Source organism: Oncorhynchus gorbuscha, linkage group LG19 (genome assembly GCF_021184085.1).
Source record: "Oncorhynchus gorbuscha isolate QuinsamMale2020 ecotype Even-year linkage group LG19, OgorEven_v1.0, whole genome shotgun sequence".
In the NCBI taxonomy this organism is placed as follows: domain Eukaryota; kingdom Metazoa; phylum Chordata; class Actinopteri; order Salmoniformes; family Salmonidae; genus Oncorhynchus; species Oncorhynchus gorbuscha.
This window is the reverse complement of record NC_060191.1, coordinates 39,164,589-39,179,117: the sequence shown is the minus strand read 5'-3', so window position 1 is coordinate 39,179,117 and position 14,529 is coordinate 39,164,589. Positions and strand designations below refer to the sequence as shown.

General features: G+C 43.0%; 1 protein-coding gene across 3 annotated transcripts; it reads right to left on the bottom strand.

Annotated features, from left to right (window-relative positions):
* Positions 1-812: 812 nt before the first annotated feature.
* Positions 813-14,137, bottom strand: LOC124005728 (inositol polyphosphate 5-phosphatase K-like). Of its 3 annotated transcripts, none has more exons than XM_046315224.1 (13): positions 13,728-14,137; positions 11,912-12,017; positions 9,471-9,575; positions 9,178-9,286; positions 7,205-7,321; positions 6,860-7,035; positions 6,137-6,248; positions 5,728-5,837; positions 2,947-3,184; positions 2,473-2,610; positions 2,306-2,389; positions 2,124-2,228; positions 813-1,950 (listed from the first exon to the last, which is right to left on the bottom strand). In XM_046315224.1, exons 1-13 carry the CDS (start codon positions 13,741-13,743, stop codon positions 1,876-1,878), a joined length of 1,491 nt encoding a protein of 496 aa, XP_046171180.1. In that variant the 5' UTR covers positions 13,744-14,137; the 3' UTR covers positions 813-1,875. The 3 variants fall into 3 exon arrangements, with proteins under 3 accessions (XP_046171180.1, XP_046171181.1, XP_046171182.1); XM_046315225.1 differs by lacking the exon at positions 13,728-14,137 and adding an exon at positions 13,081-13,237; XM_046315226.1 differs by lacking the exon at positions 13,728-14,137 and having other exon boundaries at positions 9,178-9,279; positions 11,912-11,929.
* Positions 14,138-14,529: the final 392 nt, after the last annotated feature.

Sequence of the window (14,529 nt, the reverse complement as noted above, 5' to 3'; positions counted from 1 at the left end):
CTGGACGAGAGCTTCTTAGTGTCCCAGCTGTCGAGCCCAGTACCCCACCGAGAGCTGCTGGCCCACCTCGAGCACTGTCTATAAACACTGGGCTGTACAGGGGCTGGGAGCATACAAGTAAGCATAGATCTATCCTATCTATTTAGATTCTAGTCATTCAATTGTTATGGCTGGGAGTACCCACTCCAATAAGTAGTCTGGAATAGGCTAGAAATGACATTTTACTATTCTAAAACGTGCTTAATGTCACTTCCCTTTTCAAAATGTTATAGGTGGTGCAAACGCAAGCTGCAATGTCATGGTTACTTTGGGCACTGCGTCTGTGTGTTGAGAAAAGTAAAACGTCAACCTGTATGTCAATGTACCTTGGTCCTGGACCGGATTGGCGATCAAACTGGAAATGGCGCTTACTGTATACTGTAGGGAACATTGCTTCAAGCAAATGAGTTGATCAATCTATTTATTTTATAAAGCCCTTCATAACTGTTGGAACTATTTACTTTTAGATTTCTCTCTGATGCTTTGTTTTTCCTCTTTGACTAAAGTGTAAATCAGTTGACTGGTTTATAACACTTGAGACTTTGTGAATTGTTGTTGTTCCCGAATGTCCGTTATTATTGTCCTCCTAGCAGAAATCTTCTAAATACCCGTTCATAAAATGTTTTAAAAAAGCTTTATTTTTATATTAAATGTAAAGTTCTCGTTTCCGGCTAAGACGACAATATAAAAACAGTGTAGACTACATTGTATCAAAGGTTTAAAAATGACTTGTTGCATTTCTATTCCAGACTAGTGCTAAATGACAGGCATCATTCATTTACATTTTTTTATTTCAGCTTTAAATAGGTTACAGTATAATATTTGTTTTCATTCATTTACCACACGTTACTGAGAAAATAGAGCACTCCTAATTTTCAATATACTGTAAATACAGAGTCAATGTACAAGCGTTTTCAATAAGCAAATAGACTTTTGAACAGGTCTCGCGCTTATGCTGAAATTGGTCCAAAAAAAAGTACAAGAAGTTCTATAGATTAAATGTTGATGTGTACAGAACAAGAAAGACTTGCATATTTTTTAAGAACAATAATCATTTTCAAACACACCAATAGATAATCAATGAGGAATTCTATAGTTTTGTACCAAAGCATCCATTGAACAGTTATCGACTGGTTGTTAACATTGAGGCACTTGTTGAATCCACTGTTTTCTTAGATAACTTCTCATCCCCAATCATACTTACTTGAACCACAATGACTACAATAAATACCTAAACCAGTAACCTTTTACACACATCTATAAAAAGGGCATGGTCATGAATGTGAACAGGAACAAATTGTGCGATATATTTCTCGGAATGGCACAGCACAAAGCGTTTTGTTAGCGGAGGGAAAATGTAAATGTATCAACCATTATTTAAAACAATGTCATAATCATGCATTAACAATACCATGATACGATTGGTCGAATTCTCAAGTGAAACAGCCACGACTCTGAAGTTAAATGTTCGACTTCTGTACAACCTACATGGAACATCTGACAATGTCCAATATGTGTTATGTATCAATCCCAGAGACAAAACACACAACACAAAATACACTGAGCAAAAACACTGAACCTTTCTTAAAACGATACTGCCAATATCTCTCTGCGACTGATTTTAAAAGCGGGATCAACACCTGAACAGAACTTAAATAAAACACGTAGCTTAATGTTGTTACTGTTGCCACAACTGGCAGCGGAGAACAAGACAGAAACAGTTATGAACAAAGTGCACTGGCCTACAGTTAGGTAACATTCCATGACTTCAGCAGCACCACAGCTTGCAGACAGGCCAAAGGTCAAATGTGTAACAGCATCGACAGACAGACTGTGTTAAGAGGTCATGTTTGGTCCAGCAATAAAGTCCAGCGCGAGACCTTCCTCAACGGCCACCTTGGACTCGTGTACCTAAAATCAGACGGAGACATTTCTACATTCAAACTCCAATATTTTTAGTCCAGGAGTTCTAGGACTAGGCTGAAGCTGCATCCAGAAAACTGGCCCAAAATGCATGAATGTTAGTATGTATATTCTTCTATGTCTGGACTGTTCTTGGTGGCTTACAGTAAACCTGCACTTACCTTAAAGGGTGAGCTAATACCCACAATGCATTGGAGCGTACTGCAGTAATAGCAGAGCACGCACTCCCCTCCCAGCGCCGGAATCTCATCCTTGCTCACATAGACCTGGGTAAACACAGAAACATATTCAAGCATCTCCATGTCATCAAACACAAAAAAAGACACGCGCGCAGTCATATTACCTGGGTGAGCTCGTCATTAAACGAGACCTCATCATCCTTCACCCAGGTGTAGGTAATGTAGTCCGAAACACTCCTGAATCCCACCTGTAACACAAACACAGACCTGTTAAAAACTACACAGACCACACTTCTATGATTCAAAAGAAAGGGGTTACGTCGACTCTGACCTTGTAGAGGCCGATCCAGTCCCAGGCGCTAGAAGGGAAGGGCTGGAGGGGGCTGTAGATCACCATGGCGTCAAAGTCGGCGCTCCATTCACCCTCGGCACACACGCGCACCAACGGCGCCTCGTACATCTTCCTCAACTACAGCGTGGGGATAGATAGGAGGGAACGGCAGAACAAACGGAGGGAAGAGGTAGTCAGGATTGGCTAGAGGGTGAAGGAGTATAAAAGCAGTATATTTGCATCATACGGTTTCGTTATAAAGAGTCACGTTGGAAAAGAAGATCAGGGCCTGTATTCAAAAAGCGCCTCAGAGTAAGAGTGCTGATCTTGGGTCAGTAAGTGTCGCCTCTTAGATCACAATGAATAACATTATATGGACAGGAAGGAACTGATTTTAGATCAGCACTGCTACTTTTAAGACTCTGTTCATACGGTCTCAGATGTGGGAATGGGAAATGCCGCTGCCTCAGTCACCTCCAGGGTAAAGATGCCGATGACAGGCTTGTGGTCGCTGACGCCGTACTCCATGTTGCTGGTGTACGAATCCTGCTTGAGTTTCAGAGGGAACTCTTCCTCCTCCTGCTGATTCTTGGTGTTCTTCTCATCCAGACCAGAGTCCCTGTCCTCGTCCTTCTCCGCCTCTGGGGGTGGCTCTTTAGGCTTCACCCTCCACAGGATCCGGTCTGTCCAGGCCGGCTTACGCATCTTACCACTGGGCAGGCAGACAGACGGGCAGACGAGAGAAGAGACACGGATTTAGTGAGAGAGCGAGAGGAAAGAATGATTAAGTTCGAATGGGAGAGATGGAGAGGAACCGGCAAACGGACAAGCGAAGAGATTTAGTGAGAGACAAACAAGATGTGGAGAAACAGAAAGACCAAGTTCCAAATGTAGTATATCACTTAGAATGCATGCCCAATACATTGAATCATTCTAGCAGTCTGCTAGTATGGATATTTGAACAAAGCCTGTGAGAGAATGACATGAGTGTGTTAGAGATGGAGAAAGTATGACGAAGTATCTCACAAGGTAGCTGGATTTCTTTAGCGTTTCCGCCATCTCAGTGTTACTTCAGTCTGCTCTACATGATGGATCAGATTCCGCAGTGCTCTGTATCCTTTAATATTTCCCATTAGTCGTCTCTCATAGCGGATTAGTTTTCCATTCTGTCTCACTGGGTGACTCATACAGTGAGGGCCCGCTCTATTGTACTGATTGGTGCACAGAGGTGGAGACCGTAAGTATTGACACTGACACAAACATGAATAAATACATACTGTACAGATAACAGTGCATTGGAAAGTATTCAGACCCCTTGACTTTTTGCATATTCTGTTAGGTTACAGCCTTATTCTAAAATTGATCAAATGTATTGTTTCCCTCATGAATACACACACTACTCCATTATGACAAAGCGAAAACATGGTTGTAGACATTTTTGCAAATGTATAAAAAATTTAAAAAAACATACCTTATTTACATAAGTATTCAGACCCTTTGCTATGAGACTCAAAATTGATCTCAGGTGCATCCTTTTTCCATTGATTAACCTTGAGATGTTTCTACAACTTGATTGGAGTCCACCTGTGGTAAATTCAATTGATTGGACCTGATTTGGAAAGGCTCACACCTGTCTATATAAAAAGGTCCCACAGTTTGGTGGCAGCATGTCTATATAAAGGTCCCATGAAGCATGGTGGCAGCATCATGCTGTGGTGATGTTTTCCAGCGGCAGGGACTGGGAGACTAGTCCGGAACGAGGGAAAAATGAACGGAGCAAAGTACAGAGAGATCCTTGATGAAGTCCTGAGTGCTCTGGATCAGGTTCTCAGACTGGGGCGAAGGATCACCTTCCAATAGGACAACGACCCTAAGCACACAGCCAAGACAATACAGGAGTGGCTTCGGCACAAGTCTCTGAATATCCTTGAGTGGCCCAGCCAGAGGCCGGACTTGAACCCGATCGAACATCTCTGGAGAGGCCTGAAAATAGCTGTGCAGCAACGCTCCCCATCCATCCTGACAGAGCTTGAGAGGATCTGCAAAGAAGAATGGGAGAAACTCCCCAAATGCCAAGCTTGTAGCGTCATACCCAAGAAGACTCAAGTCTGTAATCTCTGCCAAAGGTGCTTCAAAGTACCGTTTATTTTATTTGATACATTTGCTAGAATTTCTAAAAACCTGTTTTTGCTTTGTCATTATGGGGTATTGTGTGTAGATTTATGAGGGGGGGGGGGCAATTGAATCCATTTTAGAATAAGGCTGTAACCAAATGTGGGAAAAGTTAAGGGGTCTGAATACTTTTCCGAATGCTCTGCATATAGCGATTCGTTACAACTATATAGTGAACAATCCACGCGGCAGGGAAGGAGGTTGTGCTGTATATAGCCAGCAACCATGCCTGTTATAAACTGACAGCTGCTTACGCCCACACAGAGGCAATGGTACAGTCGGCTAGCAAAGCTGCTCTCTCTCTCTCTCTCTCTCTCTCCGTATGAGGGTGAATGGTATTGTGGGAGTTAAATGAATTAGGCTTAACAAATCCAGAACACTGTGTCCACTGAGAATGGCAGCCACCTCCGCACAATGCTGATACGCTTCAATGGGGATTTTCCACCAGCTTCATATGGAGAATAAAGCAACTTTGATATACCCTATGTGCTGTTAGAGACAACTGTGTTAGCTGTAGAAAACCCCAGAAGCACGCACACACACACACACACACACACACACACACACACACACACACACACACACACACACACACACACACACACACACAGGGCAAGGTCTGGGGTTCTATAGGCACCATTTTGTGGGAGAGAGGGGCATTTTGACTTTCCATTGCAAAAATCTTTCCGTCACTGCCTTGCAACCATTTTAGTGGACTTATTGTGCAGGAGCAGAATACTGCGTAAGGGGGATTAGGGGGGGAATTAAGAGGGGTGTTTTGAGCAGCTTACTGGAAACCAAACCATGTCCCGTGGGGCCTGTGAAGTCAAAAGAGAGCAGAGTTGAGCATTTGAAAAAATGGTGTCTTGTAAGAAGAGCAGGAGTCAAGCTCAGCAAAAGCAAGCAGGAAAGATGACAAGAAAGTGACAATGCTGAAAGAGTGATGCTTTGTCGAGCCAAAGAGTAATACACATCAGGAGAGAAAGTGTGTGTGTGTGTGTGTGTGTGTCAGTGACTGTCTGTGCACGCATAACTCGGTGTGCGAGTGTTCCCATACGCCTGTGATTGCACGTCAGCCTTTACCTGCTGTCATAGCAGTCAGAGAACCTGTCGAATTTGTAGGTTGGTTGAAAGTCCAGAGGTCCCTCGTCAAACTCCTGCAGGAGAGCCTCAGTCTTCTTCATCATGGTCAGCTGATACAACCACACGGAATGACAACAAAAGCATTACATTCAACATCCTCAGGAAATACGATGGCGGCATCCCAAATGGCACCCTATTCCCTTTATAGTGCACTTCTTTTGGATCAGAGCCCCATGGGCCCTGGTCAAAAGTAGTGCACAATGAAGTGAACAGGGTGCCATGTGTACATCCCATGTCTTACATGCATGAGAACAAGACAGCTAACTGTACGTGTGTACAATGAAAAGCCAATCTATGTATAGTATGGTCCAAGATAGAGCAAAACAAATGCATCCCTCATGAGTCTGACCTGGTCTTTGCTCCACAGCAAGTTGAACTTATGGCTGGTGATGCAGTTGCGCAAAAAATGCATGCCGTGGTCTTGGATGCGGAAGTTCAAATCCCCAAACCAAAAGACCAACCTGAGAGAGAGAGAGAGAGAGAGAGAGAGGGAATAAGAGAGAGGGAATAAGAGAGAGAGGGAATAAGACAGAGAGGGAATGAGACAGAGAGGGAATGAGACAGAGGGAATGAGAGAGAGAGGGAATGAGACAGAGGGAATGAGGAGAATGAGAATGAGACAGAGGGAATGAGACAGAGAGGGAATGAGACAGAGAGGGAATGAGACAGAGAGGGAATGAGACAGAGAGGGAATGAGACAGAGAGGGAATGAGACAGAGGGAATGAGACAGAGAGGGAATGAGACAGAGAGGGAATGAGAGAGAGAGGGAATGAGAGAGAGAGGGAATGAGAGAGAGAGGGAATGAGAGAGAGAGGGAATGAGAGAGAGAGGGAATGAGAGAGAGAGGGAATGAGAGAGAGAGGGAATGAGAGAGAGAGGGAATGAGAGAGAGAGGGAATGAGAGAGAGAGCGCGCGAGAGGGCCCAATGTGAACATTCAACACAGAGAGCACAGTAGTACTTAAAATCATATCACAAGCAGATGTCAAGCTTCTCCATTTATAATACCGAAGCAGCAACTGTGTGAATATAGGAAAACACACTCACTCAACTGCGTTTAATGTATACTGACTTGTGGTCGAGGATGTGCGGGGTCTTTTTGGGGTCAAAGGTCTGCGTGTCCAGGATGTACTCGAACTCGTCGACACGCTGCGAGGCGTACTGCATGTGTGCCGCCAGGTGACAGTTGAGGAAGCAGAGCATGTGGCCGTAGAAAGACAGGCGGATGGACACCCCGCCTTTATTCCCCTGTTGGGCGCAAGGTCAATCAATCAAATTTATGAAAAGCCTTTTTTTTTTTACGTGAGGCTCACACACACAAAGCCTTATAGGTGCATTTATAACACTTTTAGTGCATTATAAACATTCGCTATAAGCTGTCATAATAACTAATAACACCCACTGAGCCTGATCTTACCCAGTAGCCGGAGATGCCTGTGCGAGAGTAGGTGTCCTGGATGTCTCTAATGAATGGAACGTGGGCCAGTTTGGAGAAGAACAGCAGTAGGAGGCCCTGCATGCGGATGGAGGACACCTGCAACACAACAAGATACCAGACACCCTGAGATCGCTTCATCTAAACCTGGGCTATTTTCAGACTCTTAAGTATCCTGGAGAAAGACCAGGATGAAAAGGCAAAACCTGGGCTATTTTCAGACTCTTTTAAGTATCCTGGAGAAAGACCAGGATGAAAAGGCAAAACCTGGGCTATTTTCAGACTCTTTTAAGTATCCTGGAGAAAGACCAGGATGAAAAGGCAAAACCTGGGCTATTTTCAGACTCTTTTAAGTATCCTGGAGAAAGACCAGGTTGAAAAGGCAAAACCTGGGCTATTTTCAGACTCTTTTTAGTATCCTGGAGAAAGACCAGGTTGAAAAGGCAAAACCTGGGCTATTTTCAGACTCTTTTTAGTATCCTGGAGAAAGACCAGGTTGAAAAGGCAAAACCTGGGCTATTTTCAGACTCTTTTTAGTATCCTGGAGAAAGACCAGGTTGAAAAGGCAAAACCTGGGCTATTTTCAGACTCTTTTAAGTATCCTGGAGAAAGACCAGGATGAAAAGGCAAAACCTGGGCTATTTTCAGACTCTTTTTAGTATGGGAAAGACTCAGAAAGACCAGGATGAAAGGCAAAACCTGGGCTATTTTCAGACTCTTTTTAGTATCCTGGAGAAAGACCAGGATGAAAAGGCAAAACCTGGGCTATTTTCAGACTCTTTTTAGTATCCTGGAGAAAGACCAGGTTGAAAAGGCAAAACCTGGGCTATTTTCAGACTCTTTTAATCCTGGAGAAAGACCAGGATGAAAAGGCAAAACCTGGGCTATTTTCAGACTCTTTTTAGTATCCTGGAGAAAGACCAGGATGAAAAGGCAAAACCTGGGCTATTTTCAGACTCTTTTTAGTATCCTGGAGAAAGACCAGGATGAAAAGGCAAAACCTGGGCTATTTTCAGACTCTTTTAGTATCCTGGAGAAAGACCAGGTTGAAAAGGCAAAACCTGGGCTATTTTCAGACTCTTTTTAGTATCCTGGAGAAAGACCAGGAAAGACCAGGTTGAAAAGGCAAAACCTGGGCTATTTTCAGACTCTTTTAGTATCCTGGAGAAAGACCAGGATGAAAAGGCAAAACCTGGGCTATTTTCAAAACCTCTTTTAAGTATCCTGGAGAAAGACCAGGTTGAAAAGGCAAAACCTGGGCTATTTTCAGACTCTTTTTAGTATCCTGGAGAAAGACCAGGTTGAAAAGGCAAAACCTGGGCTATTTTCAGACTCTTTTTAGTATCCTGGAGAAAGACCAGGTTGAAAAGGCAAAACCTGGGCTATTTTCAGACTCTTTTTAGTATCCTGGAGAAAGACCAGGTTGAAAAGGCAAAACCTGGGCTATTTTCAGACTCTTTTAAGTATCCTGGAGAAAGACCAGGATGAAAAGGCAAAACCTGGGCTATTTTCAGACTCTTTTTAGTATCCTGGAGAAAGACCAGGATGAAAAGGCAAAACCTGGGCTATTTTCAGACTCTTTTTAGTATCCTGGAGAAAGACCAGGTTGAAAAGGCAAAACCTGGGCTATTTTCAGACCCTTTTTAGTATCCTGGAGAAAGACCAGGTTGAAAAGGCAAAACCTGGGCTATTTTCAGACCCTTTTAAGTATCCTGGAGAAAGACCAGGATGAAAAGGCAAACTCAGAAGTGTGGAAGCGGAGTGGCACATAAGAAGCTAACGATATCACTTTGAAAGACAAGGAGGTGAAAATAAACGGAGGACAAACTACGTTGGGAGCACATGCTTCTGTTGCTTCAGACTAAGGTTGGTGGCATGAAACTTGATCAAACCGGTCTATGGGGCTGTAGTGGTATTGTTAGGTGTTATGAAGCCATATTGTCCTACTGTTGTACCTTCAGGTAGCCTCGTGGTGCCAGGCTGGACATGAAGAGATGGCTCCAGGAGTCCTCAACAGCCATGTCTATGATGAACCTGTGAGGAGCAGAGTACACCTCCTGGAGACTTGAAAACACACACACACACACACACACAGGTTATAACTAATAAACTTACTGAAGTATTTTCACCATGCCACTTAGAAAGAACTTTGCAAACTTTACACAGTAAAAAACAGATTTTCCTGTCATGCCATTGTACTGTGTCTTAATCAATATCCAATCAGCGTGCAGTAGCTCCGCAACCCCACCCAATCACGTAGAGGTCTGGGGTCTTTGGGGAGTTCAGGTGAAGCAAGGAGCTGATGTCATCTGGGGGATCAGCTGTAGCAACATTCCACGTGACCATGTGAAGCCTGGAGGGAGCGAGAGAGAGAACGAGAGGGGGGTTGGAGAGAGGGGGCGATGGAACGCAAGAGAGAGGGAAAGAAAGAGGGAGCAAGAAAGGGAGAGAGGGAGCGAGAAAGGGAAAGAGAGTACAGCAGATTATGATTCACTTGCACAGCAGCTTTCCACCAAACTCATTTGAGCAAAAGCCTGACAAATGGGACTGCAACTTTCAGAAGCTTATTTAGTTACACAACAACATCATGTTTAGGCAGTCTTCAAGGGACCGTGGTGGTTGATAAAGCCTATTCACATCTCTAACCATAACCTAAATCAATTCAGATACTGTGAATGAAGAACACTTCTCAACGAGGAACTAAGCCAATCCCTTTCCATGTCCTAAGCACAGAAATAAATCAAACACTGAACATTGACATATGATCTCTATGGTCCTAACATCATAACCTTTCAGTTCGGTTAACAAAAGGGCATTTTGTGTCATCCAATCAAAAAAAGGATAAGCGTGCCAGAGATTACGATCCAGAACGGAAGAGACCACCACACACTGCCTGCTCTGAGCTCAAGAAGCTGATCAAACAAGGGTCCAAAGCCTAAAATCAAGACATGAAAAATGTGTCTAACTTCTCGACCAACTCAGACCCTCTGCACTCAGATAAAGACCGACAAAATTGGAATAAAATGGAGAAGTCATTGCTGGACATTTTAGTCAAGAAGAATCATTAGTATCCAGTCTTACGATACTTTGTGTTCATCAACTAAACCCTTGCAGCGAAGAACCATATGCAATGCATTTGGATTGAAAACAAATCATATGACGTTATAAAGACAGAGGAAGTGGAGGTCAAGTTGAAATAAGGCCAAAGAGAACAGAAAAGACAAACTCTTTCCTATCATGTCCACCTGAAGTTCTCTTTCTTGAGAAGGTTGGCCCTTTTACCACAGATGAGGAAAGTGTTGTCCAAGCTGCCTACCACCTGCTCTTGGAGCTGGGGCGAGGGGTCCAGGTCGTTCACGCAGTTCATGAGCTGGGAAAGGCGCTGGCGCAGCAGCAGGTGGCTACCCGAGAACTGGGTGGCAGAGCTGGCTATGCTGTCCGAGCGGAAGCGCCCTACGAGCGAACCGAACAACCGGCAGACCTCATCCATTGTGTGTGATCTTCTGGAAGGAATCTCAGTGTCGGGAAGAGAGGAGGAAAATATGCAGGACTAAACTGATGCGATGAGAGGTTCAGAAAGGCAGGTGATTCTTCCTTGTTTACAAGGGGAACATTTCACTGCAGAGTTTCTCCTTTAATGGAGATTTGGATACTTGAATCTTTGCAGAGGTCATAGGCAGGGTCTTCTACAGTGGTCCAACTACAGATGTATGTCCTTGGCGATTCTTTCTTGTGCCAAGATCCATCAAAGGGAGACCCTCATCACAGGACTTCCCCTTGGCGTCATGTGTGAGTCTGAATCTGATATGAAAGACCATACCGAACTCCTGCTGTCAACAAAGCACAGAAATGGCTACAGATTCAAAAGGTCCTGTCTTAAAATTCCTTACGGTGTAACAGGTGGAAGAAGAGCAGCTAGGACATATCTCAAGACTATTGTATGCTTTAGACGGAGCAATGATGCCTTACATAAAATCCAGCCTCTGGAAGTGAATGAGAGACATAAGAATATATTTGGAGGGTCTGAAGTAGACTGAGAAGGATCACAGGCTAAGCAGAATCAAGAAGGGGCCGCATGAGACCCACTATGTGAAAACCAACCCCTTAATGTTACAAAATGTATCTTAGTCTAATAATTTGCTTAACACCCGTCCAGAATGAGGAAACTCTGAGCAAGGCTTAAAGAGAAAGACAAAGTGGCAGTGGTGGTGGTGGACTTTGGGGCCCAATCATCTGCTTTATTGAACTTTCCTCTGATTTGGAAAGAGTGGCATGGATTATATCTCTAATATGCGTGGGAATGCAATGCACTGGCAAACCTAATCACAATAATACTAATGTATTGTGCTCTCAGCTATGTATTGGGTGCTGGCACTGCCAGACAATGTGAGGTTAAACTGTGTTCTGTCTGGAGGAATACAGACCTAATAAGGAAATAGTAAGCCTGTGTGCATACACTAGAATGATGTTTGAATTGCCTGCACAGATATCAGATAACCAACAATCCAACCATGTGCAGTTCTTTGTCAGGTCAAATGCTATGCTGCCTGTATTGCTGAATATGACTCGGTGTGCGGTGTCCATTGACCGTAAACAAATGAAATGTGCAGTGTCTCCTTATGCACAAAACATGCTCTCTAATCAAAGTTGTTAGCCGGAGCTCATTTGACCACAAGGGGACATTCAAACCTGAAAGTGTCTTCGTCGCCGCAGTTCTTCTCCATGCTGACTGAGTTCTTGACTTGTGACTGGGGGTTTTCCTTGGTATCATCGTCATTCTCCATAATCTCACCAGCTGCAAAATCATGGAATTATGATAGCGTTAAAAACAACAACCTCAAGGAATCATGATAACGTTACAAACAACAAACTCGTGATATGAAAGCACAGCAATATGTTTTCTGAATAAACATTTTAAAAGTATTGAATGTCAAGACAGGAACCCTAGCTTGCTAGTTAATGTAAAATAGGGTCCACTGCTCATGATGTCATTTCTAGTGGTGTAAAGTACTTAAGTAAAAATACTTTAACAAGTACTACTTAAGTCTTTTGGGGGTATCTGTACTTTACTATTCATATTTGACAACTTTTACTTCACTACAATCCTAATGACAATATTGTACTTTATACTCTATATATTTTCCCTGATACCCAAAAGTACTCGTTACATTTTGAATGCTTAGCAGGAAAGGAAAAAGATCAAATTCAAGCACTTATCAAGAGAACATCCCTGGTCATCCCTATTACTGCTTCTGATCTGGAGGACTCACTCAACACAAATGCTTCATTTGTAAATTATGTGTTGGAGATTGCCTCTGGCTATCCGTAACTTTGTTTTAAACAAGAAAATGGTGCCGTCTGGTTTGCTTAATATAAGCAATTTGACATTTATACTTTTACAAGTACTTTTGATACTTACGAATATTTAAAAACAGATACTTTTAGACTTTCACTCAAGTAGTATTTTACTGGGTGACTTTCACTTTTACTTGAGTCATTTTCTATTAAGGTATCTTTACTTTTACTCAAGTGTGACAGTACTTTTTCCACCACTGGTAATTTCTGACATCAATACTTGCTAATCTGACTCCCCTGCTAACTGGCTTGATAGTTACAGTATAGTAGCTGCATGCAAACAACACTCTCTGAATTGCAAATGTTCAACGTTACATTGTGTTCTCTGAATTGCCATTTCTGAACGGTAGGAATGTTTTTACACAGTAGATGAGAAGTTAGCTACCCAAGTTATTCGCTAGCAATTAGCGTAGTTCCTTTAAATTAGCTAGCTATTGTATGCGTTTAGGCTTACAACCGATTAAAATATAGAACAAATAATACATGTACACCGTTCTTACTACCTGGCAATGCCTGTTGTTTTGTCGTAGCCTACTCTCACTCGGATTACAGACATTTGCACGGAAAAAAAAGACAATTGGGTGAGATTACGCAACACACTGTTTACATTTTGCACATGCACTTCCTCAAAGAAGAGCTTCTACTTCTATGGTGCTATGGCAGCCCGTAAACAAGCATTAGAGGTGAATGCCCCCACCTACTGTATGGATGGTAAACTATATAAAAATATATTCATTATAGGAGGGATAAAAACGTCATCATACAAAAATAAACACATTCCAATTCGAGTCACATCCCTGTGAGGGCAGAACATCCGTTGACAGGATTTTATGCAACGCCTTGGCTGTAAACTCAGAGTCACAGAAAACGTTCTGCTGCACTCACACCGATTCCAATTTTCTCGGATTTCTTCGTTGTTTGTGATATACCAGAAGCACTTGATTGCCGAGAAACATTCACTGCAGTCTCCAGTTGCAGCATACGACCTCAGCTGACATATGATATTCTTCCCATCTGCATACACTTGATACATGCCCAAATCTTTGTAGGGCTTGTGCACATAAGCACTTACAGGGTATGTCATAAAGCTTCACATAAGGAGGGAGAGACTTATCAAAAACAATAATTTGGATATAGTGGGTTTCCTTACTCCATCCACCATACATGTCAGTCGGCCTGCACCAATCACTTCACCTACTTCCTCAGGTATATCATCGTCTGCATCCCGAGAGATAACCCCCTTGACCGGCGCCCTGCTTCGGAAATACATATACAAAACATTCCATTCAAAAATTATTTTTGAGGTAGAATGCTAGAATGCTTCTTCTGTTCCGCGGACACACAGAAAATCTGAGTAGGATCAGCTCTTGTGACTTTCACATATGCCACCTCACTCGACGCATCCATGATTACGTTACTCTTCGTGACTTCAAAACGGATCCCCCGGGTAATATTGATCCAAAACTCATACTATAAACAAATCTAGGGATATCTTGGTTTCTATCACAACTTTACTGAATTAGTTTCCTTTCTTTTTTCACGACTGTAGCCCATTCGTTCTCACGCTCATCTTTACCCACCCGCCATCACTTTCAAACAGAACAAACATTTCCGTCAAATCAAATCAAAGGTTATTTGTCACGTGCGCCGAATACAACAGGTGTAGTCGGCCTTACAGTGAAATGCTTACTTACAGGCTCTAACCAATAGTGCGGGAAAAAAAAGGTGTGTGTGTGTGTGTAGGTAAGTAAAGAAATAAAACAGTAAGACATTTGAAAATAACAGTAGCAAGGCTATATACAGACACCTGTTAGTCAGGCTTATTGAGGTAGTATGTACATGTAAGTATGGTTAAAGTGACAATGCATATATGATGAACAGTGAGTAGCAGTAGCGTAAAAATAGGGGTTGGCGGGTGGTGGGACACAATGCAGATAGCCCGGTTGGCCAAT

What these genes read in the sequence shown, in the direction of transcription:
- LOC124005728 (XM_046315224.1), bottom strand. An exon ending in GGCGACGAAGACACTTTCAG is followed by an intron (nt 9,576 to 11,911) that starts GTTTGAATGTCC and finishes CGCTCCCTCCAG; the next exon opens with GCTTCACATGGTCACGTGGA. An exon ending in TGCTGTGGAGCAAAGACCAG is followed by an intron (nt 5,838 to 6,136) that starts GTCAGACTCATG and finishes TGGTTGTATCAG; the next exon opens with CTGACCATGATGAAGAAGAC.